Genomic DNA, 27,809 nt, shown 5'->3' with positions numbered 1-27,809 from the left:
TCAGATGATCTCAGGGAGACTCTGTTAAAGAATGAAGCAGACACAACACTAAGGCCAGGCCTAAACTACAGGCCTATATAGATATAACTACGTCGCTCAGGAGTGTGAAAACTCCACACCCCTGAGCGACATAGTTATACCGACCTAATGCCTGTGTAGAGAGCTTCTCCTGCCAACACAGCTATTGCCTCTCAGGGAGGTGGATTAACTATGCTGACAGGAGAAGCTCTCCCGCCGGAGTAGGAGCATCTTTCAGTAAAGCACTACAGCCTTCCTAAAATATATGAGGAGAACTTTGCAAAACACTGCACTTATCTTGGGACAGCCTGGATCTGGTAGGGGTGTGGGGTGAGTGTCGCGGCAAAGTGTCCATCCTCTCGAGGCCTGGCCTGGCCCTCAGGGAGATGGAAGGTGAAATGCTGCAGCAGGCTAGTGAAGAAGAGGAAGAGCTCCATCCTGGCTAGTTGTTCCCCCAGGCAAACACGACGACCTGCAAGCGTGGGAGTGAGAAAAGAGGGAGGAGGCAGAGAGGAGGAGGATACAACACCACATGTAAATGACTAGTCACTGAAGGAGTAAGACCCTTACTGCACACCCACAGGTTGGAGTGAACAGAGAATCTGCCTCCCTATGCAGCAGATGGTGAGTCTCCCTATTCTCGGACCCTGTGTGAACAGGAACAACTAGGAAACACTTCTCCAGACCGATCAATGTTCTATTTAATCTGATTGCCTGTCTCTGATGGTGGCCAGCACCAGAAGCTTCAGTGGAAATCATAAAACCAAGGACTGTCAGTTGATTTGGAGAGGGGAATTACTGCCTCATTAGCCTGACTCAGAAGGGTCAGAGACACTCTAATACACAGGGCTAAATCCTCAGCTGGTTAAATTGGCATAACTCCATTGACGTAAAAGGATCTATGATAATTTACACCAGTTGAAGATCTGTCCCATACACTCTCTGTGGAATTCCGTGCAAATTTGACACCATCAGATCAGGATTAAACAAAGACTGTGAATGGCTATCCAACAACAGAAGCAGTTTCTCCTCCCTTGGTGTTCACACCTCAACTGCTAGCAGAGCACCTCACCCTCCCTGACTGAACTAACCTCGTTATCTCCATACTGATTTATACCTGCCTCTGGAGATTTCCATTACTTGCATCTGAAGAAGTGAGGTTCTTACCCACGAAAGCTTATGCTCCCAATACTTCTGTTAGTCTTAAAGGTGCCACAGGACCCTCTGTTGCTTTTTACAGATTCAGACTAACACGGCTACCCCTCTGGTAATTGTGTTTTTATGCGTTTAGATATATATCGTCAACCTCTAACAATGTAACTGAATGTCCTGTATTCTGTTAAGTCAGAGATCAAAAGGAGATGTTAACATTTAGATGAACTGTGAATGTAGTAATAGCACTGTCTTCATTCTCTTTGAAGTATGTAGTAAACTACCTGTAAATGGCGGGAAATGGGCAGTTGCCTTCTGTTAATCCGTGCAGCTAATTACCAGTGGTGCTTAGGAAATAGGTGGTTACTTCAAGACCACTATTGGTCACCCAAGGACTGCACGCTGTCAAGAGGCTGCTGGACAACTATTTAAAGAACTCTAGGGCCCTGAGCCTGTTATCTCAGATCTGCTGAAGCTTCATCAGGGGAAGTTTGAGTCACAACACTGAGGTCTCCAGCTCCATTCTGGATCACCCTGATCTTGGATATTGGACTTTGAACTATAAACTGAAGAACTGATTCTGGAAAGGACTCTGCAATTCTAGAGCTCACCCTCTCTACTATGAAACTGGCGTAAGAACTTTGTTCGTATCTGTATGTGTAATGATCTTTTAACCAATACACTCTCTCTTTTTTCTTTTTTAATAAATCTTAGTTTTGTTAATAAGAATGGGCTGTAAGCATGTATTTGGGTAAGATCTGAGATATTCATTAACCTGGTGGGCAACGTGTCCGATCCTTTGGGATTGGTAAGCTTTTTATATGATGAACAAGGTTTTCAGTAATCTTCATCGTATCTGGAGACTTGGGTGTCTGGGTGGGAGCTCAAGGGTGGGTTGCATTAAGGGAACTGTATTTTGGCTTCTGGGTAACCAGTAAGGTATTGCATTGTAGAAGCTGTTTTGTTGCTGGCTTGGTGAATCTGGCTTTGTCTTCACTACCCGCCGATCCGGCGGGTAGCAATCGGTCTATCGGGGATCGACTTACCGCGTCTAGTGAAGACGCGGTAAAATCGATCCCTGATCGCTCTGCCGTCGACTCCGGAAATCCACCTCGGCAAGAGGCGGCAGCGGAGTCGGCGGCAGCGCGGCAGCGGTCGACTTTCCCGCGTCCTCACCGCCAGGTAAGCCGACCTAAAATACGCAACTTCAGCTACGGTATTCACGTAGCTGAAGTTGCGTATCTTAGGTCGGACCCCCGCTGTAGTGTAGACCTAGCCTAAGTATTACAATAACCCCCACTTTTGGGGATTGTCTGCCCCATTCGTTGCAGTTTGCCCTAATTGAGCAATCTCCGCATGCCCCAGTCACACCTTGTTATGGGTTGACTCAAAACCTCATTCAAACTGATGTGTGAACGTGCCTGTCACTTACAATAGTTGTAAGAAATACTTAAGGGGCCACACCTAATACAAGGCCTAATGAAATCCGCCCAGAAACTAGCATCAGGTGGGTAGGGAGTTCCACTTGCTAGTGTGACCAAGTTGGGGGGGGGAAGGGGAGCGCAAGAGCGCGAGTGGAAGGGGGTTGCGAGTCTGTGAGAGAACACACAGAAACTGAGAACAGACAAAAACAGAGCGAGGCAGAGACAAAAGCAAGAAGGACAAGCAGTAGAAGCCTGTGAGTGCAGTGAGACCCTAGGAAAAAAACTTTTGCATCTGTTGGCAAAAGAGGCTTTGGGCCATAAGCTAAGAAATTGCTCCTTTTGTTACAGGTTCCTCCTGAGTTCAGAGAGCAGGACTTTGTACGTTCATTATAAATAAACAAGATGGCATCAAAGAAAATACCTGACTCCATCAATTTCTACTTCCAACTGGAATGTCCCCAGGGCCCTGAAATTTGACAAACATAAGAACAGCCATCCTGGGTGAGACCAAAGGTCCATCTAGCCCAGTATCCTCTCTTCCAACAGTGGCCAATGCCAGGTGCCCCAGAGGGAATGAACAGAACCGGTAATCATCAAGTGATCCATCCCCTGTCGCCCATTCCCAGCTTCTGGCAAACAGAGGCTAGGGACACCATCCCTGCCCATCCTGGCTAATAGCCAATGATAGACTTATCCTCCATGAATTTATCCAGTTCTTTATTGAACCCTGTTAAAGTTTTGGCCTTCACAACATCCTCTGGCAAAGAGTTCCAAAGCTTGACGGTGTGTTGTGTGAATAAATACTTCCTTTTGTTTGTTTTAAACCTGCTGCCTATTAATTTCATTTGGCGACCCCTAGTTCTTGTGTTATGAGAAGGAGTAAATAACACTTCCTTATTTACTTTCTCCACACTAGTCATGATTTTATAGACCTCAATCATATCACCCCTTAGTCATCTCTTTTCCAAGCTGAAAAGTCCCAGTCTTATTAATCTCTCCTCCTATGGAAGCCATTCCATACCCCTCATCATTTTTGTTGACCTTTTCCAGTCCCAATATAGCTTTTTTGAGATGGGACGACCACATCTGCACGCAGTATTCAAGATGTGGGCATACCATGGATCTATACAGAGGCAATATTATATTTGCTGTCTTCTTATCTATCCCTTCCTTAATGATTCCCAACACTGTTTGCTTTTTCTGACTGCCACTGCACATTGAGTGGATATTTTCAGAGAACTATCTACAATGACTCCAAGATCTTTCTTGGGTGGTAACAGCTAATTTAGACCCCATCATTTTATATGTATAGTTGGAATTATGTTTTCCAATGTGCATTACTTTGAATTTATCAACATTGAATTTCATCTGCCATTTTGTTGCCCAGTCACCCAGTTTTGAGAGAGCCTTTGGTAGCTCTTCACAGTCTGCCTGGGACTTAACTATCTTGAGTAGTTTTGTATTATCTGAAAATTTTGCAGCCTCACTGTTTACCCCTTTTTCCAGATCATTTATGAATATGTTGAAGAGCACTGGTCCCAGTACAGACCCCCGGGGGACACCACTTTTTACCTCTCTCCATTCTGAAAACTGACCATTTATTCCTCCCCTTTGTTTCCTATCTTTTAACCAGTTACCAATCCACGAGAGGACCTTCCCTCTTATCCCATGACAGCTTACTTTGCTTATGAGCCTTTGGTGAGGGACCTTGTCTACATGCTTGTTGACCCCCTCAAAGAATTCTAGTTTCAACTAGACATTGAGATTGGAAAGGGGCAACGCTTATCTAGTGTGGCTGTAGAGCAAATAGGAAAGGTAGAGGTGTTGTGCTTTGCGCTGCTAAGGTACAAATACAGAGCTAGCTAACAAAAGTCCATTATTGAATTACGTGAGGCTCTACATCAGCGGGTCCCAATTTTTTTGCCGGTGTGACCCTGTTTTAATGCACTATTTCCTGCTAGAACCCCAGAAAACATGGAGGAGCAAAATGGTGTCCTCTGCACACAAAGGATTGCCACGATCCCATGTGCTGATGGCACCACCCCATTTGGGGTTGTGAGCCATATTTTGGGAACTGCTGCTCCACAGAGAGTGAAAGGCAGGCACTGACAAAGAGTGCAGGGGAGACACTCATTGCACTGCAGTTTGGCACTAATGGAAGGTGGCTGCTCAATTACCTGTTTACTGACTAAAATCAAATCATAAAACGAAAAACAAAATTGGCTTTTAACCAAGGGTACGTCCACACTTTGAGCTGGAAGGTGTAATCTCCAGCTCGAGGAGACGTGCCTCCACTAACTCTGAGCTAGCTAGTGTGCTAAAAACAGAAGTGTAGCCAGGGGGGCACAAGCAGCGGGAGGGGCTAGCCACCTGAGTAGATACCTAGTATCTTCGATGGGATCATCCTCAGGGTGACCAATCCCTCCCATTGCTCACGCTGCAGTGGCTACACTCCTACATGCTACCGCTGAGTTAGCGTGGGTATGTGTACTCAACCTGGAACATACACCCCCAGTCTGAAGTGTAGATGTACCCACTGAGCCAATACCTAGCTCAGTTTAGTACCCAGACACAGATAACCCCGCCCCAGTACTGCAGAGTATTCTGGAAATGCGTTAGTAGCTGCCTAACTAACCAACCCCGCTCTGTAACTGAAACGGTTGGCTGCATTGAAACAAACCTAGAAAGCACCAACCACCCTGGTAAGTGTTCGTCGATTTTTGGAGATGATCCGGTCACTGGGAAAGGTTCTGTGGAAAAGCTATAACACTGCTCAGTGCATAGATCCTCCTGGCTAAGCCTTCACAGCTCCCACTGCTGGAACTCCTGGGCTGCACTGGTACACGCCCGGCAGAGGCCATGCCCCACCAGTTCAGAAATCCCTCTGCTGTTGATGTGGTGACCAGAGGGGTTAGGACAGACCCTACAGCCCCTCCACCAGCCACAGCTGGCCTCCTTTGGTGTCTATCAGAGAATCAGTATTTCCCTCTTCCCATCTCTCTGGTGAGTTTGGAGCATATGGGAAACTGGGAACATCCATCTCTCCTTTATCCTCTACTGATCCATGTACCCCATTGCAGTGGTCCCAGGGCCTCCAGTAACAAACGCCTTCCTTTGATCAGGGTGCCTTGCAACAGATAAAGAAGTATGTGGCACACAACAATTTTGATCATGCTTTAACAGAAATCCTTAACTATGACCTCATCCTTTTCCCAATAACACACATCTCACCTGTGTGTGTGCACATTGCTTCTAAACCAATTCCTGGGCTTGCAGTTAAGGTTTTCCGTTATAATGCAGAAGCAATTAATGTGTTGCATTCAGTATGTCCCTGTGTCTATTGAGTATGAAGTAATTTCTCTGGGGAGATGCAGCATGCTCATGAAGAACAAAGCCTAACATGACGGATGGGTGTATAGGCTTAAGGGACGAAGGTCCTCCTTAACCTGGCAGTTCTGTGCTCCTCAGGGATTAGGTAGGTGGGTTTGTTACATAAGCAACCGGAATTGATTTGTAACAAGTTTATTTTCTATTTAAATAACTACAGTGGTAGAAGATGAGCAATCAATTAATTAAGGTGAGGTTTGCCCAGTTTATTGCAGAGTACAAAATACAGGACTGCTTCCCTTTGGCCGAATGGTTTACACAGGCCCTGGGGCAAGCTGCTCAGGCTCTCAAGGCCTGACCCTAAGTACAGCATTTCAAGGCCAGAGTTTCTGCACTGGAGAAATAGAGAGAGGGAGTTATTTTGCAGCGGTTGCATATACTGGTACCACCAGGGCACTGTAGAACAGACCCAGCTCAGCACACGCTGCACTGATCTTCCACATGAGGAAGCTGCTCTCATGATGAGAGGGACACCTTCCTTTAGAGGAGACTCACTTTCCCATAACAGTAGTGGGTCATTTCTCATGCACTGTGCCTCAATTCCACAGGGACGGCCTCTCCCAGTTGCTCCTCCCCTTGGATTTACCTGCAGAGAAAGGCAGGAAGGCCTCTCGCTTCACAAACTGCTCATCTGCATCCAGGAAGTGCTCCGGGTAGAACTGGTGCGGCTTCTCCCAAACCGTTTCATCCTTCAGCACCGAGGACAAGTTAGTGATGACTGTCGTCCCCTGATCCACCCCAGAGAAGAAACGGGGTACATAAGAATTGTCACATCAGAACAGGCAAGTCCCTCTGCATTCAATTTCCCATCTCAAGTAATGGCCATTGTAGGATGCTTCAGAGGAAGGCACAGAACCCAGCTCAGATACCTAATTGTATAATCTTATAGCACAGTGGAGTGGGACACTTTCAAGGCCCTCGCCAGTGCACGGCATATGCTCTGAAGCCTGTCGCCCTTGTTCATTGCATGCTAGCTAGACTAAGAGTATGCAAGTGGTGTTTTCAGGGTCTAATGAGGTTCATGGGATGAAAATTGCTTCTACTCCCCAATTTTAGCTCTGGTAAGAGTGTTCTGATTGAGAGACTCTGAACTACAATTCTCATTGTCTTCACAGAAAAAGCGAGATCTTTCCCCTCTCACATGTCTTAGACCTGAGCTAGAGGAGTTTCTTCTAAAGGCGAAAGTGGAATTGAGTATTGTATGGCTTTGGTCTCTCCAGTGAGACTGTCACCAAGGAAGGCAATAATTGCCCGTCATTGTCTCTTGTCTACTTGGAACTGGACTGAGATGCACAGTGGCCTCTGAACAGCCTTCAGATAATAGAGTTTTAGTTGCTACTGTACTGGATTTGAACTCTTGACCTAGCAGGTAGTTTCTATACAGTTAATCAGCATTACCTTTCTCCACCTTCAAGCAGATATACTGAATGTTATAAGGTGCCCAAGACAAAATTACAGTCTCCCTTGTAATGATAGCAATCCTTAGTTGCGTTTTAGCTCGATTTGTTGTTTTTTCAGATATCCAAAGACCTGTTGAAGATGGAGCTAACCACATAAACAAGGCTCCCTGAGGCCCAAGCCCTTTCAAAACTGCACATTTGATAACTCACCAATGGTTGTGTGATTCAGGGCCTGGTGCTCCACCCCCCTCTGCACGGAACCTTGGGGAGATTCACATATGGAATGTCTGCAGCTTCAGGACATAAGTCTGCAAGGGGAGAAGATGTCTGCATCCCCTGCCTGGCCATAGATACCTTTGGAATGAAGTAGCCTTGGAGCTCGGTGTCCCGGTATGTCATGTGAGGCACTCCAACAGGAACAATATCCCCATAACGTTGAGTTTCATGGATCACAGCATTGGTATAAGGCATGTTCGCTTGGTCCTCCATCTTGGGTGACCTGTCCCTGCCAATCACCTTATCAATTTCCTCATGGACTTTACCTGGAAAAAGACACTTTACATCCTCCTCAATATAACATAATGATGTACATCAACACTGTAGAAATGGGGAACCTGCAGATTTACCCTTAAGTTTTAAACACTGTGGGGCAGGGATTGTCTGTTTATTTGTACAGCGCTGGGTTTATATTCTGTGAGTTTGTTAGCCACCTTCCTATCAATCACTGAGCAGTTTACAAGTGAGTCATCTCTAAGAAGTGGGTGCAGTGTTTGGGAGGTGTCTGGGGCACTTGGTCAAAGGTCAGGAATGATATCCAGCAGTGAGGAGAGGGCGTGGACAAACTTCTGATTTCTCTCATCTCCACACAACCAGAAAGCCTCTTTGATACCCCAGACATGTACTGCTCTGCTTCCCAACTGCTAATTCCTGACCTCGCAATCAGGTCTTGTGTGTTTGTTGAAAGCACCTGAAAGCAAGAGTGCAAGGGAGGCAGAGTTTACCTGGTTGGGGGCAAGGGGGCAAAGTGAGCCCTGTAGACAGTGGGAAAGAGAAGAATGCAGAATTAGGCGCTGAAGGAGAGCACATTCATCTTCGGTCACTCAGCCCAATTTACATAGTCATCCTCTGTGCTATGGTTTAATAAGCTCATTGTTAGAGACATCCCACCTTCTTCATACTGTATTTGACCCACTTTGTGCCTCCGGCGTTGGCACATTTAAGCAGGTTAGCATTTATCCCTACGGAGACCCTAAGAGAAGGAAGAGTTACCAAGTAACTCTCAAAGTGCACTTGTCATGAAGAAAAGTGGTGAGCGCTCCCCCTGACAATGAAATCTTTAACAGGGGCTTTCTCTCTCCCTTGCCACAGATCTTTGCTCTCCCTCTCAGAGTTTTCCAGTGGAATTATTTCCCCAATCACTGCTGTGACTGTTGCTACGGCAGTGTCATACGCCCAGAACACAAAGGTGACAGCAGATGCTAAGAAGTTCTCAGTGTAGGGTGACCAGACGTCCGGATATTATTGGGACAGTCCCGATTTTAGGGGACTTGTCCCGTGTCCCGACCTTACATCGGTTGGGACGCCCTTTGTCCCGATATCGGGGACCGCAGCCACAGCGCCGGAGCCACCGCTTACCGCCTCCTGGGAGAGCTCCAAGGTCCGCCCCCTGGCAGGAGCGCCGCGTGCTGCAGGGGCGGGGCTTGCAGGCGCCGGGAGCGGGCAGAGAGCCCTCCACCCGCCCCCCCCCGACCCGACCCGCCGGGACGCCCCACCTCGCCCCCTGGCAGGTCCCTCTGGCTCTTAGGGTGGGGGGGCTCTGCATGCTGCCGGCACCTGCAAGCCCCGCTCCGCAGCTCCGATTGGCGCTTTTCCCGGCCAATGGGAGCCACGGAGCTCGCGCTTGTGGCGGGCGCAGCACGTGGAGAGTCTGGAGACCCCCCTCGCTGCTCTCACCCTAGGAGCCAGAGACCTCCCAGCAGGGCTGGTGAGTGCGGCCAGGGAAGGGGGCAGGGTGTGATGGAGTGAGTGTCTGGGAGACTGTGGGGGGTGCTGGGCTGTGAGGGTGTGGAGGGCACTGGGCAGTGGGGGAGGTCTGTGTGTGTCAGGGCCCTGGGCAGTGCAGGTCTGTGTGGGGCATTGTTTAGTTGTGGTGGTGGGGCTGTGGGGAAGGGCACTGGGAGGGAGGGAGGGGAAATCTGTGTATATTGGGAAACTAGCGAGTGGGGGGTTGTGTGTGGGGTGCTGGGTAGCTGTGGTGGGGCTGTGGGCAGGGGGGCGCTGGGCGGGGTGTGTGTGCACAGCACTGTGCATTTGTGGTGGAAGGGTTGTAGGGCGGCTCTGGGCATAGTGGCTCCAGCGGGCGCTGGGCAGGGGAGCTGTGTGGCGCAGCATGGCCCCACCCCCAACAGGAAGGGGCACACTGGTAGCACAGGGCCAGGCGGACCAGTGTGCCTCTGGCTCCGGTCAGGGCTGTGCACCTGTCTCTGTCTCCTCCCCGCCCCCCGCTCGCCCAATGTGTCCTGATATTTCACTCTTGCGATCTGGTCACCCTATTTCAGTGGAAGATGCAGGGTTGGGAGAACCAGTCCCATCTCCACCAGTCCTCTTGCTTACACTGGATGTCAGGATGGAGAAGCATGTACAGCAATGCCCAGCGCAGGGTGGTGGAGGTGGTCTCAGTGCCAGCGGTAAACAAGTCAACTGTTACCATACGAAGGTTGTTGTCACTGAAACTGCTCCCCGCATGCTCTTTAGCCTGAAGGGAACAAAAGAGAGCGTGATTTGACCTTGGATTTTTGTTGGGGAGAGAGGAGCAGACGGGTAGATAGTGGTAATTCATATTCTCAGACTGAAAGGTTGAATTGTTTGCAGAGTGCAGCATAACACGTGCATCTGACAACACACGCCGTAAAGGCTCCTTGGTCACATACATTTCAAGGTAATAATGTGTCCCACACACCATGGACTTCATCCGGAATAAAGCTCAGGACCTTCTGCTCCAGAAACACAGGGTATGTCTACACTGCAATATAAGCCCAGGGTTAGTGGCACTTGACTCAGCTGACCCTGGGTTAGAGAACCCAGAGCTTGAGCATCTACACCGGGGCAGTCAATAGGTGGACGGCAGGCCAAATCTGGACTGCTAGATGCTTTTGAAGAGACCCTGAAATCTTTTAATTTACTTATTATTATTGTTAATTTTTCTCTGCAGTTGGGACCTTGCCTATACCTTGACCAAGAAATTATTGACTACCCCTGCAGAAGTCTATGCTGATTGTTCACCCTACGTTAGGAATATTCTAGGCCAGGCGTGAACCTCTGACATCCACACCGTAGCAGACAGACCCGAGTCAAACCAACCATATCCCAGGCTCCCTAGCACCCTCCCAGAATGTGGCCGCTCTAGCCTTGACTGTGGGAAAGCTTTACTGCCCATCCTGCACGTTACAGGAAGTTTGATCAGCCTGCCAACACTGCCTGCCGAGCAACATGGAAGAGGCCCCTTTTCAAGAACTTTTCTTGCTTGCGCTGTCCCGCCTGTGTCAGGAATGGGGCAGAGTTTCCGTGAGGCGCTGGTGGACATTTCAGCGGCACTTTCTGACCCACCAAAGTCCAGGGGTGCTGGATGATGGAAACCATGGAAACCATGTATTTGGTGTTTGTTATTACTGCTTCAAGCCAGCGGTTGCGGCCAGTTCCAGTTCCAGCACCACTGCCAAAGGCACCTGAAAGAGCTTGTGGTGATGGAGGAGGAGGAGTATCCAGGCACGGCAGACACTCACTGGCTGATGCTGCACAGTACACTCAGCATACACGCTGGAAACTCTGCCCACAGTCTTACCACCAGAGTTAAAGGAGGGTCTCCAGTCAGTTTTAGAGATTTGTGCCTCTGCAACTACAAGAGGTTAGAGTGATCACTCACACTTGATCGGGTCAGAAATTCCATGTAGTAGCATAAGGGTTTCTTATCTAGATTTTCTCAGAGCAATTCTATAAATTTGGATGTAGACTTAACATGGGCAATAACTAATATGCTTTAAAAGCCAATTAAAATGCAATTTGCTTTGTTTACAACTCAGAACAAGACGTTGACATTTAGAAATTTCCCACAAAATGAAAGTTTTTAAAAAAAGGTTTCAGGTTAATCAAAATTTTAAAAATACTATAAAAATAAAACAAACCACAAAATAAATGAAAAATTGAAATGTGCTGTTCTGACAACCTCAAAACAGAATGTCAAGTATCAGAGGGGTAGCCGTGTTAGTCTGAATCTGTAAAAAGCAACAGAGGGTCCGTGGCACCTTTAAGACTAACAGAAGTATTGGGAGCATAAACTTTGGTGGGTAAGTGAGGTTCTTACCCACGAAAGCTTATGCTCCCAATACTTCTGTTAGTCTTAAAGATGCCACAGGACCCTCTGTTGTTCAAAACAGAATGTTTCAAGCCTATCAAAATGTTTCATTTTGATTTTTTCTAAATGAAATGTTGTCAAAAGCGACATGTTTCATTGTTTCAATTTTGCAACCCGCTGTTCTAGAAAGATATAAAAACAGATCAGGTTTTTGTTCTGGAACATGTTTCCAGCCATGGAATTCCCAGCAGCCTGCCTTTGAACGAAGCTGTGACTTGGGAGGATGAAGGAAGTCTTCACTGTGATCTTTGCCAAAACGATTAAAAAGTGTCTCTAAACTGTACATGGTCGGCTTATGTCAGGGCTGTTCCACGGCCAAGAGAGCGAAGGACCCAGGTACGGCACCCACTAGAGTGCGGCACTGCCTCAGTACAAAGTTCCAACTATCAGCCTATTCTTCAGCTGATTTCTGAGCATGAACTCATTAGACTCACTAGATAAGGGAAAACCAGAAGAAATAGAACAGGGAGCTGTTCATAGCAGTTCTATTAGCAATAGGATTTTGCTTGGAAACTTTACAACGAGGGAAGCTAACAGGGAGTGTTCCCATCACTAATATATTCACGGAGTCAAAGAGACCTGCCCGTCTCCTCCTACCTTCTCTATCTCTTGTAGAAAAGCATCGGTGAAGTCTCTCTTTTGGGTAGGATTCCAGGTCGTCCTGTGCTCCTTCACAAGCTCATCTGTGAAGTCCAGGACCTCCTTTTGGGATCGGAAGACGCTCTGTGGCACTCCAGGGATGCGCAGCAGCCAAGGTACTACGAGAAGGAGCTAAGATAATACAGTGAGAGAGAGAGAGAAAACCACACCCTATGGCTCCCAGAAAAGAATCACTAAACTACAATCTTACTGATCAATCAAATGGCAGTTTCTTACCGACCAAATCATACGTGCTGAGTTACCTGCGGCAGGAATCCAGCTTCTTCGTTCAAGGCCTGTTCAATCAAATGCAGCAACCTCTGAAATTTCTTATTGTCATAGTCAAAGCGCTCACTATAGACGAGGGAGCAGATCACATTGCTAACTGCGTTGTTTATAAGAAAATGTGGATCAAAAGGACGACCTGAAAAACATACAGGACCAACCAAAGACATTAGGAGTCACAACATCATTGTAGCCTGCCCCTCGCTGCATGGAACATACTGAGCAAGAACCTCTAACATTTCAAGACTGCTTATGGAACAAACCAGTTTAAAGTCCATGCTCATGTAACCTGGGGAAGTTAAAGATGCCTCATATACTAACAGGGTTGGGCCTGGTCAATACTTGGAAGAGAGACCACCATGGAAAACTTAAGAATTTCAGGTTTGTGCTGCTGCAGATTCAGTCAGTGGTACTGTAGGGATAAGGCCTTTGTCTGCAGCCATATTAGGAAGCTAAGAAGTCACATCCTCACATTCCATGTAAAATACATTTAAACAATGTAATATCGGGCTGTTAAGAAGGTGATCCTGTCCTAATAGCACCCACTATCACCAGATAAAGAAACAGATCTTAAGATGGTTAAAGAAAACTTAGTCTGATAGCATCCTGTCTGGCATGAAATCACTTATCAATAGTTGTGGTTGTCAAATCCTCATTTCTTTCTTGTTTTATCTTTATGGTCCCCACTTCTCTATTGTTTGTGTGTATGATCTCTGTCTGGTTCTTTGTTTTTGTCTGTTACATAATTAATTTTGCTAGGTGTAAATTAGTTAAGGTGACGGGGTCTGATTGGTTAGAGAATTTTGTTACAATATGTTAGAATTGGTTAGTAAAATGATTGGTTAATATAGCTAAGCAGGACTCAAGTTTCACTATATAAACTGGGGTCCAAGAAGGAGACCAGCGGAGAAGGAACAGAAGGAGAAGAAGGAGGAAAGACCTGGAAGAAGAACTTACCGCTAAGACACAGCCTAAGATCAAAGCTGCAAAGAATCCTCTGCACGACCGTGACATGCAGCAACCAGAATCCAGACAAGACTGCCCTTGCATGGCCAACGGGGGGAAAGTCCGCCTGCCTGACCAGGATTGGTGAGCATAGCACTGTATGCTTAGCATGTGTATTCTGCTTGGTAATTGTTAATAAATAGAGATTATTACTGTGTAAGGCTCTTTCACGGGTAAAAGGTCTTGCAAACCCGCAAACAGTACGCCCTGAGCCCTAGGAATAGGGGAAGGGTGGGTGTCTAAATTAAGAGGGTTACATCTTGAGCCCTAAGAACTGGGTAAAGTGGGTGCCTCTAGAGTGTGGGAGTAACAGAGAACTGTGTGCCGGTAACAGTACTCATCTCTGCCTCAGTACTGAACCCGTGCCTGCTGTGTACAGACAGATGTTACTGGGCTGCTACAGACATTTTTTAGTTGAGGCATAAAAGTGATATCCTTAAAGACTTCATGGCATGTTTTAGAAGCATGTTAGTGTTGATGCCTTCACCAGATTCCAGCTGAGGTAATTACATTCTACCAACCTAAAATTCCCCTTGCACATTCAATTGGAGATGTTGGGTTGTTTGTTTGGTTTTTTTACTTCCCAACACAAACTCTCATGTTAAAACATCTGTCAGGCTATCATATTATCCTTTCATTTCCTTATGTATGGAAGTCACACTGGTCCCCTGCCCCATCTCCCTTGATGCTACAAACCTTGTTCAGAACAGATCGCAGAGCATAGAAATCCAGCTTCCTCGGTCACACGCTGCTCCAGGGATTTCTTTCCCATCCCAAAGTTCCTCAAGGTGGAGAGTGCAAATCTCCTTTGCTCCTTCCAGGCATGACCATATCTTGCAAGCACCAACCCTGGAAAATATTAATAAACAAGAGACATAATCACCTCTGGGAAGCACTATGCAAAATTCACTGGAGAGCAACAAAATAGGGCTGGAGGGACTGGCTTCTGAGGAAGGATAAAAGGAACCAAGTATAGCTTGGCCAAATGGCAACTAATGGGAGCTATTACTGCATCCTTCAGAGGTGTAGGTGGTTAGTGCAGAAGGAGAGGGATTATTCAGGGAGCTCCAAGATATAGCTAGGAGTAATGGAGGAGACAGTTCACTCCTTAAGTCCCCTTTAACCTCTCCAGGAGCTCAAATGATAAAGCCAGTCCCCCTGCAACACTGCCAGAGAACTATGGTAGTTTCCAAGGTACTTGCCTTCGGCGTTCTCTCCATAACCCAAGTGCTCATATATAGGAAAGTATGGTCGGGCAGCAAAGTCCTCTGATTTCTGGACCAATGCTTCCTTTACTGCTTTGAATCCATTCACTACTATCAGATTACTCCAGCAGTTCTGAAGACTAAAGACATTTCCATATTTTTTACTCAGCTGCCAAGAAAAGAAAAAGGGAAAATATATTGTTGGAAGCCAGATGACACTTAAATTTGCTGGAAATCAAGCCTGAAAAAATCATCTTGCATTTCTGTACGCTCTCTAACTTAGAAGGATCTCAGAGCACTCTATTGGGCTTGTTAGTTAATCACTGATGTGCAGCCACTTCTGGAGTGGAACAACTCACAGCAGCACTACACAGCCACTTACACAGGGAGAGAAGAATACCACCATTGTCAGCTGAAGGTGCAGGAAGAGTTTATGTCAACAGAACGTAACTAACCAAGTTGAAATTTGGCCAGGGATCTTGTGAAAGTGACGTGGGGTCTTTAACAACTACCAGCAGTCAGGATCTCTTTCGGTGTCTTCAAGAATAACTGACCCAAGCGTACATTGTTCCTTAAAACCATGGTGTGGCACTGGTTTAACCACCGACACAGAGAGCCTTCTACACTAATTCCTGCAGCACATGGCTTTGCACAGGAGATATCCCATTCAAGTACTGAGCAGGCCCAACCTTGCTTAGTTTATGAAATCTGATATTATCACAGAGGGTGTAGTAATGCTGGCTACAGATACACACAAAATAAAAATTACTGACATAAGGGATTGGGGGCGGTGGAGGGCGTTCGCTGTGATGCTTGCAAATGAGGTGCCAGCTCTTGCCCAGGCTGCAGGCATTAGCTAAGAACTAACAAACTCATCGCTTGAGACCAGACCAGTTCACCTGTATGTTAGTTTGCTCAAAATAGGTATTAGTCTTACAAGAATGTATTTAGTGTTTAGACTCTGTGAAATGCTTGTGAGTTGCTGCAGGCATTAATCTCACTTGCAATGTCTCTGTTCCGCACCATAAGAAAATATGTAAGTTTTGCTTTATAACTTTGCAAATGGCTGCTCTGAACTTGTGAACCCAGGCACAGGAATCCTCCTTCACCCCATCAAGAAGGGCTGTCAAAATCAGCTGGGTCAAGGAATATTGCAAACAAAGGACTGGCTAATGGGCCTATCGCACCTTGGAAATGCCATGTGCAAGGAAGCCTGTTCTGTGGACTTGGAAGCTGAATGAAGGAAATAAAACAAAGTCACAGGAAAATTTTCCATCTCTTTGGTTGTCTGAACTCTGACAGGGCGAGAGTCCCCATGACACCTCTGCACTGACATTCGTTCGTCTACATGGAGCTATTTATCTAGGTTTCTCAGTTGGTGCCCATCACCACAGTATCTGAGGGCCAAGTATCTGAGTGTCATTTGTCCTGTGGGGAGGCAATCTCTGTTCCCCCATAACAAGAGACTGACTTTTTTGTTCTAATTCAATATAAAGGTGCACGAGTGATAGTGAGCAGGGGCTTGTTTACACTAGAAAGTTGTAGTGCTTGAGCTCTACTAGTATAGTTCAAGCAGTACAACCCCCCTAGTATGGGGACAGTCCTATCAGTATAACGGTGCTTTATACCAGTACAGTGAGGGGAATAAGCTATATTGGTGTAAGACACTTGTATGAGGATATAACTGTGTGCACAGTAGAAGTTGTGCTGGGACAACTATTAAGGGAGATGTAAATAAATGCATCCGTACCCAAAATAGTTATAGAACTACCAAGAACTGTGTGCAGACCAGGCCTTTAAACGTTAGGAAACACCAGAATGAAGGTTGCTTGTACGACCTTAGCACGGTGTCGTTGTGCGTATGTCTTATGATACAGACTCACAGGTGTGGCCTTGGGGTCAGTTCCCTTCCCCACTCTGCATCAGTTTCCTCCAAACTACCAGGGGAAGTGGTGGTTTCTCCATCTCTTGATGTCTTCCAATGAAGACTAGATGCCTTTCTGGAGTGTGCTTTGGTCCAAAACTAGCCACTGTGCTATACAAGAGGTCTGTGCTATCTAGCCACTGTGCTATACAAGATGCTATGCAAGAGGCGGCGGGAGGGAGGGGTCAGATTATATGATCTAATGGTCTCTTCTGGCCTTAAAGTCTAGAAATCTCTGAAAACCGGAGTGTGGCACATTGAGCAGCCTCTGATGTTTTCATGAGTAGCCTGATTGATCCCCAGGGGGAGCAGCTCAAACATCGAAAGGGGCTGGCCAGGAGCAGGACATTAGCCCCACAGGGCAGGGGTGGGTGTGGCAGTGACATCACAAGGGCCTTTTGCAGCACCTCGGCTGATTGGTGAAAAGAGGTTGGGAGGCGGTGACCTCACAGAGAGTCCATGGCAACGGGCAGGCAGGACAGGCTGCAGGGCAGGGGCAATCTCAGAGACCCCCCTTGGTTTGCTGCAGCCAGTCTCCTTCCCGAGGTTTCCCCTTGAGGCCTGAGGGAGAATTCAGGTTCAGGTACGTGAGTGCGAGGAGGAGCCTCTACGGAGTTTCCCCCTTTCCCACTACTGATTTAGCTGGAAAACAGCCGTCCCTGTTGAGAAGGTCAGAGCCTCAGAGCGGTTTGGAACCTGTTCAGCCTGAGCCATCTGGTGCCGGCCAAATTCTAGGCATGGAAAACAATAGGTTAAGGTGGGAGAATTTTCCCCCCACTTAGGCCTTTGTCCCTTAGAGTCACTGGGGACATTGGGGTTTGTGTCTCTTTTGTTTTTCCTTTTCCCTTCTTCCCTCCCTCCACAGGCGAGGAGGGGGCTGCTCTTCAGCCCTCATTGTGGGAGGCCCTCACAAAGCCATGGGACAGGAAGAGTGCTCTGACAGTGATCCCCACTGGTGAGCTGGGCCATCCTTTGGGCCATGTGGTGGCCATACGTAGCCTGGGCCCAGACTCCACTTAAAGGGACCAGCAACCCCATGACACCTCTGCACTGACATTCGTTCGTCTACATGGAGCTATTTATCTAGGTTTCTCAGTTGGTGCCCAAAACCACAGGATCTGAGGGCCAAGTATCTGAGTGTCATTTGTCCTGTGGGGAGGCAATCTCTGTTCCCCCGTAACAAGAGACTGACTTTTTTGTTCTAATTCAATATAAAGGTGCACGAGTGATAGTGAGCAGGGGCTTGTTTACACTAGAAAGTTGTAGTGCTTGAGCTCTACTAGTATAGTTCAAGCAGTACAACCCCCCTAGTATGGGGACAGTCCTATCAGTATAACGGTGCTTTATACCAGTACAGTGAGGGGAATAAGCTATATAGGTGTAAGACACTTGTATGTGGATATAACTGTGTGCACAGTAGAAGTTGTGCTGGGACAACTATTAAGGGAGATGTAAATAAATGCATCCCTACCCAAAATAGTTATAGAACTACCAAGAACTGTGTGCGGACCAGGCCTTTAAACGTTAGGAAACACCAGAATGAAGGTTGCTTGTACGACCTTAGCACGGTGTCGTTGTGCGTATGTCTTACGATACAGACTCACAGGTGTGGCCTTGGGGTCAGTTCCCTTCCCCTCTCTGCCTCAGTTTCCTCCAAACTACCAGGGGAAGTGATGGTTTCTCCATCTCTTGATGCCTTCCAATGAAGACTAAGCAGAAGCGTTTAAAGCAATTATCAAATAGTTTACATCCAAAATTTAACCTATTTTCAGCTATTTGTGGGATTTCTTGAGGATTGTCTACACATATGGGAGAATATGCCCTTCTGAACCAAGAATTTGGGGAGAGAAAAACCACAAGTAGTTGTTTTATGTGTATGTGAAAAACACAAAAAAACAACGTATTGTGTTCCTGCTTTTGTACAGCAACTTTCCTCAAAGCCACTTGGGCATCAGCCAACGATGCTGATGACACACAAAGAGGCACTGTGTGACAAGCAGATGAGAGTCCTTTTCTATAAGGCACATGTGTCTGTAACAGTGCCTAGCTTAGGGGGCTGGATGAGCTGATTCATAAGGCAAGATAAAATGATATAAATATATAGACTGGTCAAATATCTAAGGAAGGGGACTATGATTCTGCCTGCAAGTATTTGAAAGGTGCAAATGCAAAGGATGGAGGGAAATTGTTTAGGGTTGGGTGAAGGAGTAATGGAATGAAACTAAATAATGGAGAATTTACTCTGGACATCAAGAAACAAATCCTCAGCAAGAGGTCTATCAGACTGGGGAATAGTTTCCTAGGGGAACTGATGAAAGCCTCATTGCTGGTCATTAAAAATGGATAAAGCCCTCAGGGGCATACCACTGACTAGAAAATAGAGGGGTGGATAAGAATAGACCATTTCTATCTTTAATTTCTATGATTCTGTATGTAAAAGGAGCTGTTTTCGTTTCTGTTCTGTGAGAAATGCAAGAAAGCAAAATGAAATTGTGTGAAATGGAAATAGGGGCAGAAAAGGGAATAATATGTTGTTACTAAAAATGTGGCGTTAAAACAACTACAGGTCAAAAGTGTTGTTGTTAGCATTGTCATCATCCGATTTGATCTGGAAACTCAAAAACTCTTCCTACCACATGGTCAAAACAAGAACCAGACCCAGGCCTGGTCTACACTAGGAGCTTATATCGAATTTAGCGCCGTTACATCGAATTAACCCTGCACCCGTCCACACCAGGAAGCTACTTAGTTCGAAATAGAGCTCTTTTAAATTCGACTTCTGTAATCCTCGAAAACGAGAGGAGTAGCGCTAAATTCGAAATGGCAATATCGAATTAGGCTAGGTGTGGATGGAAATCGACGGTAATAGCTCCGGGAGCTATCCCACAGTGCACCACTCTGTTGACGCTCTGGACAGCACTTCGAGCTCGGATGCTCTGACCAGCCACACAGGAAAAGCCCCGGGAAAATTTGAATTCCTTTTCCTGTCTGGCCAGTTTGAATCTCATTTTCTGTTTGGACAGCGTGGACAGCTCAGCAGCACTGGCAACGATGCAGAGCTCTCCAGCAGAGTTGGCCGTGCAATCTAATAGAAAGAGGGCCCCAGCATGGACTGATCGGGAAGTCTTGGATCTCATCGCTGTGTGGGGCGATGAGTCCGTGCTTTCAGAGCTGCGCTCCAAAAGAAGGAACGCAAAGATCTACGAGAAGATCTCTAAAGCCATGGCAGAGAGAGGATACAGCCGGGATGCAACGCAGTGCCGCGTGAAAATCAAGGAGCTGAGACAAGGCTACCAAAAAACCAAAGAGGCAAACCGACGCTCCGGATCCCAGCCCCACACATCACGTTTCTACGAGGCACTGCATTCCATCCTAGGTGCGGCCGCCACCACTACCCCACCACTGACCGTGGACTCCGAGGATGGGATATTGTCCACGGCCGGTTCCTCCTCGGAAATGTTAGGTGACGGGGAAGATGAGGAAGGAGATTAGGAGGACGAGGCAGTCGACAGCGCTTGCACCGCTGATTTCCCCGACAGCCAGGAGCTCTTCATCACCCTTACCGAGATCCCCTACCAACCATCCACAGCCCTTACCCCGGACACCGAATCAGGGGAAGGATCAAGCAGTGAGTGCTTTAAACATCTAAACATTTCATTTTAACATAAGTGGAATATTTATATTGTTAAGAATGGGCTTTTCAGTCACTCATTTAAACATAGAAACTTTTATTTATAACAAAACAGGAATATTAACTATATTAGTAATTTGTTGTTCATGATTTAGTTGGCTTACTGAACTATTTAATCCTAACTATGTATAGAAAATCAAGTACTGTCCGGATATTCATGATTAGTCCACCACAGGACGCTCCACTCTGTAGTCCGTTATGCTGAACTTAAATGAAAAGGCGGTCAATGTGCCCGGGAATGGACAGACAGTCCTCCTGGGATAGCTCGGCATAGCTCTCCTGGAGGTACCGCTCCAGCATGCGCATGAGGTTCCACGGCAGGGCGATCTTGTTCGGTCCCCCGTGGTAAGACACGTTCCCACGCCATGAGTCCATCAGGTAGTCGGGGATCAGTGCGCGGCACAGCATGGCGGCATACGGCCCAGGCCTCTGCATGCTCTCACGCAGCATCCTTCCCCTCTCGGTCTCCGAGATCCTCATGAGTGTAATGTCACACATGACGCCCTGCTTTAAATTAGGGAGGGGAATGTTAGTATTGGGACTGCTTTACAGCCACGCGGTGGAGGCGGCAGAGGGGCAGCATACAGGGATCTTTCCCGGGGACAGCCGCGAGGTGGTGGGACAGGGGCAGAGCTCATGCTTCCCTGATTGCTGCCAGCAGAGACTGGCCTTGCATTCAGTGCGAAAGGAGCCCAGTGCTACTATTACATGTTTAAGCTGCCACAAGTCTACGGCTTACTATGTTTTCCTGCAGCAGAAGTAGAGGTGTCCTGCAACGCTTCTCTGATCGCAACTGCAGGACCCCAGACACATAAGGCGAGGGCCGAAAATTCGACCTTGTCCTGAGTGCGCATGTGAAAGGTGCAGTGCATGGTGTTGTTCACAGAGAAAGACTATGCTCTTTGTTAGCAACTTCATTTATCTGTCTCAGGAATTTACTCCCTTTTTCCCATTCCCACAGACACATCTGCGACTGTCTCCCAACCCAGCCTGGCATCACCCTCCCAGAGGCTAGCACAGATTAGAAGAAGGAAGAGAAAAACGCGGGAAGACATGTTTTATGAACTTATGGAGTGCTCACGAGAGCAGGCAGCCCAGACGACACAGTGGAGGGAGAACTTGTCACAAATGCACAGAGCAGTCATGGAACGGGAGGAGAGGTGGCGCCAGGAGGACCAGCAGGCTACTCAAACCCTGCTTGGACTAATGAGGGAGCAAACGGAGACGCTCCGGCGCCTAGTGGATGTTCTGCAAGACCGGAGGCAGGAGGACAGAGCACTGCTGCTGTCTATCTCTAACCGCCCTCCCCCGCCACCAAGTCCCACACCCCCCTCACCAAAAGTACAAAGAAGGAGGGGCGGCAAGGGCCGTTAAAACTGTCAGTCGGCCACTGCACACTGCTGCAGCAATGGAAGGCTCTCGTTCCTAAGTTTGAAAAGTCCTTTCTTACCCATCTCACACTAGCCCATGTCCAAGTTTCCTCCCCCCCCCCCTTTTCATGTGCGGTTCATAATAAAACATCTGTTTCTGTTAAGTACAGTTTCCGAGAGTGTCTTTTGGAGGGGATTCTGTCTGAAGGGGGGGAAGGGGTTTGTTACTTGGACAGGACAGTCACCTGTAGCAGGCTACAGAGGCGGGGGCAGGTCCAGCATCAGGACACATACACAGCACAGTCACCAGTTACCCTGGTCAGTCTGGGAGGCGGTTTTCTTGTTCTGGGGTGCGAGGGGGTTGATCTGTGACTTTGTGTCGGGGGAGGGCAGTTAGAGATCCTATGCCGCGGTCCTTATCCTGGATCACAGAGCCACGCAGCAGGGGATCTGTTACCCTCCGCCCCCTGCCAGAAAGTCACTTGGCCGACACATACATCCAGTCCCGCCCAGGACTGCTGGCAGGCTGCGTTGAAACAACCAATCCAGCACTGCGGAGCCTGTCATTCCCGGACTTTAGAAGCATCATTTGCATCAAAACACTAAGCCCGCCCCCCGCCACAGTCTGCGTCCCCGGTTTAAAACATTCCCGCGAAAACAGTAAAAAAGAGAACCTTGTTCATTAACAGAACAGAACAGATTTTATTTGTTGGGAAGGTGGGGAAGGGGGTATGTAACTTGGAAGGATAGTCAACAGTAACTGGGTAAAGAAACGGGGGCAGGTTCAGCATCTGTGTCCACAAAGTAAAAAGTCACTGGAGACCCTGTTCAGTCAGGAACCTGGCTTTCAAAGCCTCCCTGATGCACAGCGCGTCCCGCTGGGATCTTCTAATCGCCCTGCTGTCTGGCTGGACGTAATCAGAAGCCAGGCTATTTGCCTCAACCTCCCACCCCGACATATAGGTCTCCCCCTTGCTCTCACACAAATTGTGGAGCACACAGCAAGCAGCTATCACAATCGGGATATTGGTCTCGCTGAGATCACAGCGAGTGAGTAGGCTTCTCCATCTCCCCTTGAGACGGCCAAAAGCACACTCCACCACCATTCTGCACTTGCTGAGCCGGTAGTTGAATAGTTCTTTCCCTGAGTCCAGTGCGCCAGTGTAGGGCTTCATAAGCCAGGGCATTAGCGGGTATGCAGGGTCCCCGAGGATGACTGTTGGCATCTCCACATCCCCAACAGTTACTTTGTGGTCCGGGAAGTAAAGACCTTCCTGCAGCCGTCTACACAGACCAGAGTTCCTGAACACCCTAGCGTCATGAACCTTGCCAGGCCATCCAACGTAGATATTGGTAAAACGTCCCCGATGGTCCACCAGTGCTTGCAGCACCATGGAAAAGTAGCCCTTCCGGTTGATGTACTGGCTAGCCTGGTGGTCCGGTGCCAGGATAGGGATGTGAGTCCCATCTATAGCCCCACTGCAGTTTGGGAATCCCATCTCGGCAAAGCCATCTCTGATGAGCTCCACGTTTCCCAGGGTCACTACCTTAGATAGCAGTAGCTTGACGATTGCCCTGGCTACTTGCATAACAGCAACCCCCACGGTAGACTTGCCCACGCCAAACTGGTTAGCGACGGACCGGTAGCTGTCTGGCGTTGCGAGCTTCCAGAGGGCTATGGCCACTCGCTTCTGGACAGTCAGGGCTGCCCGCATCCGGGTGTCCTTTCGCTTCAGGGCAGGGGACAGCAACTCACACAGTTCGAGGAAAGTCCCCTTCCGCATGCGAAAGTTGCGCAGCCACTGGGATTCATCCCAGACCTGCAGCACTATGCGGTCCCACCATTCCGTGCTGGTTTCACGGGCCCAGAATCGCCGTTCAACAGTATCAACAAGACCCAGTGACAGCGAGATGTCCTGGGCGCTGGGTCTCATGTTCTCAGAGAGGTCGGAGCTAGTGTCCGACTTCATGCCGTCACGGTAGTGCCGTAGCCTCCTCTCATGATTGATCTGCAGCTGCCTCTGGTACAGGTGGAGGAGAAGCTGCGAGGCGTTGAGAACTGCCACAACTGCAGCGATGGTCGCAGCGGGATCCATGCTCGCACTGCTGTGGCGTCCGCGCTGTCAGTAATCAGAAAAGCGCGCGAACTGATTTCCCGCCGGCGCTTTCAGGGAGGGAGGGAGGGAGGGCTTGAGTGACGGACGGATGACGACAGGCGCCCAAAAGCACCCTCGACACATTTTTTGACCCAGAAGGCATTTGGGGCTCGACCCAGAATTCCAATGGGCAGGGGGGACTGCGGGAACTGTGGGATAGCTGCCCACAGTGCACCGCTTCCAATGTCGACGCTTGCCCCGTTAGTGTGGACTCACAAAGTCTCACAAAGTCGAATTACTGTCCTTAGTGTGGACACACACGTTCGACTTAGTAATATCGATTCCACATAGTCGAATTAACTAAAATCGAAGTACTCTCGTAGTGTAGACAAGGCCCCAGTTTCCCTGTGGCTGGAGTGTTGAAAGGTACCAGCCTAGAAAAGGGGCCTCTGGAGTTTGGAAACTACAATCACAAAACATAATATGATTTAGTTGCCTCAAGCTACATCAGTAGTTTCCTTGGAGACAGGGCAAAGCATTCACTTGTAACAACTAACCCTGCAGAGGTGGTGTGTGCTCTTGTTAGTGTAGACACAGCCAGCAAGCACAGCCTAAAGTTGTATAGCTGGAGATTACAGTTTTATTCACTTTTGCTGAGACTCTCAATCATTTCTAATGACTTACGAGGAAGCTGTCGTCCATGCATCGACATCCCCAAACCAGAGAATTAATGGATCTGAGCTGAGACAAATGCATTTCATATATAATAAATCTTTCAGTAGCCCTTTTCATCCCAGAGGATATAAATGGTACATAAAGGGACCACTTCACCCACCACTGAAGTGCAGACATCTCTGAGGTGGAATGCAGCAGCTGTTTAACAGTGCTAATATTGTGCAACAGCCCAGCACACTACAATGTCTCCAACTGAAATTACAGGGAGAAGGTAAAGAGTGTGTGTCTGGGTGTTCCCCTGTGTGTGTGTGTTTGTGTAGTGGGGATCACTCTCCTCCAGCGCTATCACAACATGTGCAGAGAATTCTACTGGACTTGGGAGTGGAATGTTGCCCTCTGGACCCTAGAGCCAGAGCAAAGCCACAGCAGATAATCAGAGAGCGTTAGAGCCCCTCCTCCCCTAGTGGACTGACTGTTGCTGTGTTGGAAAAGCCCCAGCATGTAAAATAACCCCTCCAGCCCGCACCAGCTGGATTAACGAACTACCAGCCTGGGCCAGCTCTGTTCCCCAGCACGCTGTGCTTAGGGTGACCAGATGTCCCGATTTTATAGGGATAGTTCTGATATCCAGGTTTTCTCTTATATAGACACCAATTAGCCCCCACCCCGTCCCAGTTTTTCACACTTGCTATCTGGTCACCTTAGCTGTGCTCTCCAGCCCCTCTGGCACTGACCTGGGTAAAGGAGCGGTGCGGGCTGTGGAAATCGATCTGCAGCATGGTCCCAATGAAAGGCAGAGAGGTCGGCCCTGGTGGGTAGCGACTCCAGCTCTTCCTGCGCTTCAGGAAATCAAATAGCAGAGCGAAGACTGTGAGGGCTATGCCCAGTGCTGGGAGGTTGTTCCCGCAGGATCGAAGCTGGGACCAGAGCCACAGGAGCAGCTCCATGATCTCTCTCCCCTTTGCCTCCCCCCACGTGTTTTTAACTCTCACCCCTGCCTCTTTTTCCTGCTCCTGTTCTCTCACTCTTTGCTATTTCTGTCTCCCTAGTTTCCTCCACCCGTTCCCCTTCTCTCTCTCTCTCTCTCTCTCTCTGTTTATTTCTCAGACACCCGCCCCTCTCTTGCTAACGTCACAGCTTGGAGCTGCCTGGCCAGAATTTCTCTGTAGCCCCTCCTCTGCCTGGACAATACAAACTCGCAGGGGAGTGGTAAGGAAGGGTGGCCCAGCCCCTGTAAAAGGGAAAGGGCATAACTCCATTTCCAGCATCTGTGGTATGTAACATGAGGGAGAAAGGAGCCCCTGGAGCCTGTGAGCTGTAAGGTTGGGTCCATATGCAAGAATGAGTCTCTCCTAGGGCTTGAATTGCCCCTTGTATTCAGCAGTAGCAATCCTTACCTGGAGTGACTCGATGTCCCCATTTGATAGGGACAATCCCGATATTCACGACTTTTTCTTATATAGGCTCCTACTACCATCCCCCCTCCCCATCCAAATTTTTCACACTTGCTATCTGGTCACCCTACCTTCACCATTTCTCCTCACTTGGTTGGTTAGTAACCAGTTTTTGCTGAGCCCTCGAGAGGTTGCTTAAAATGGGTTTAACTAGATCTGAGTCCCTCTCTTTCTTATTGGATGATTTTTACATAGAATTTAAGGGAGAACCAGCTACTGAACACTGTCAGGGAGGAGGGAAGCGACGCGTCTCTCTCTCCAACCTGGTCAGGTGTGTATTGTGTAGTGTCTGTGTCACAATGGAGCCCTAGCCTCAGGCTGAGCCAAACGCTAATCAAGAGATAGTGAATTCGACAAGAAAGGAGCACACAGGAAAAACCACCCGCCGGTGCTGAGCAGCATCCGGTTTACAAGTAAGGACAGTGGACTGGGGGGTATAACTGAGGGGGCAGAGAAGCACCCTGTGCATCTTTCCACTGAGGAGACAAGCTGACAGCATGGCTTGTCTCGTGGAAGATCACAACCAAGCCTGGCTGTAATTCACTGGAAGGGTTTTGGGGGAACTTTGCTCTACAAGACAGAAAAGTATCTAGTTAAATAAGTCTAGGGTCTAGAAAGCATGTTACGATTTTATTTTATATGTAAACCATTTGCTTCCAATACTTCGACTTGCTACTTCTCAACTCACTGTACTTTGTTGAATAAACGTTTACTTGTTTTCACTACAAATGTGTCTGAGTGCCGCGTGTTCAACAGATCAATGATCTGAGGTGAAAGCAGCAAGTGCTTGTTTGGGAGCAGCGAAGCTATGAACATTGTGAAAGTCCAGTGGAAAAGGGGCTGGACACTGCAGGGAGATGTTCAGAGGCCTTGGGGGTTGGTGTATGTGGGCCCATCACTAGCCTGCAGAGAGACAGCAGAGCTTGCACAGACCTAGAGGGGAGTGCTTATGTTGCCTGGGGCCGGTGGAGTTGGAGATAAGGCCAGATAAGGCTCCCTCACACTAAGAGCAGGTGGTAGTGAGGTGCCCTCATTCCAGGCTCAGGCTCTGAAGTCTGTAGAAAGGGTTGGGTGTCAGAGCCTGGGCCCAAACATCTACACAGCTATTCTTAGCACTCTAGCCCAAGCCCCACAAGCCTGACTCTGTAGACCCCAGCTCCAAGACTTGCTGCCGCAGCATTTTTTTGCCTTGTAGACGTGCTGTGATGCTCAGAATGGGGGATCACACCATTTTTCTTCCCAGTAGCACCTCGTATATCGCTAGAGAGTGCTTTTGGGATCATGTTTTCCATCAGTGTGGGCCATGTTTGACTTTAATCTATCTTTGGATATTGCAACACAGAGCAGACAATTTCCCCCCCCTTTGTTAAAATCAAGGCAATGCGCCTGTTCCCACTGAAATCAATGGCAAAACACTCACTGGTTTCAATGGGAACTTGGTTGGGCCTTAAAATCTGTGAATGAGATTGTTTTTGTCCTGGGAGAGTTCCATGCTAGTTTCATGGAGGTTAGGTCCCTCAATGGCTATTAGCCAAGATGGTCAGGGCTGCAACCCCATGCTCTGGATGTCCCTAAGCCTCTGACTGCCAGATGCTGGGACTGGATGGCCAGGGATGGAACACTTGAGATTTGCCCTGTTTTTTTCACTCCTTCTGAAGCATCTGGCATTGGTC

The 27,809-nt window shown here is 48.1% G+C and overlaps 1 protein-coding gene across 1 annotated transcript; it reads right to left on the bottom strand.

The window, feature by feature from the left end:
- Positions 1–311: 311 nt before the first annotated feature.
- LOC135874536 (cytochrome P450 2D14-like) lies at positions 312–25,629 on the bottom strand. Its single transcript, XM_065399409.1, has 9 exons — positions 25,417–25,629; positions 14,924–15,095; positions 14,418–14,570; positions 12,695–12,855; positions 12,390–12,563; positions 9,995–10,136; positions 7,736–7,923; positions 6,568–6,709; positions 312–490 (listed from the first exon to the last, which is right to left on the bottom strand). The coding sequence occupies exons 1-9, from the start codon at positions 25,627–25,629 to the stop codon at positions 312–314; spliced, it is 1,524 nt and encodes a 507-aa protein (XP_065255481.1).
- Between the last annotated feature and the right edge of the window lie 2,180 nt (positions 25,630–27,809).

Source organism: Emys orbicularis, chromosome 1 (genome assembly GCF_028017835.1).
Source record: "Emys orbicularis isolate rEmyOrb1 chromosome 1, rEmyOrb1.hap1, whole genome shotgun sequence".
Classification (NCBI taxonomy): Eukaryota; Metazoa; Chordata; order Testudines; family Emydidae; genus Emys; species Emys orbicularis.
This window is presented reverse-complemented; position numbering and strand designations above follow the sequence as displayed.

Coding starts and splice junctions, on each gene's coding strand:
- LOC135874536 (XM_065399409.1), bottom strand. CDS start 25,629: ATGGAGCTGCTCCTGTGGCTCTGGTCCCAGCTTCGATCCTGCGGGAAC. Junction 12,564..12,694: donor AAGCTGGATTCCTGCCGCAG/GTAACTCAGCAC, acceptor GTATTATCTTAG/CTCCTTCTCGTAGTACCTTG. Junction 6,710..7,735: donor AAGGCTACTTCATTCCAAAG/GTATCTATGGCC, acceptor GGGGTGGATCAG/GGGACGACAGTCATCACTAA.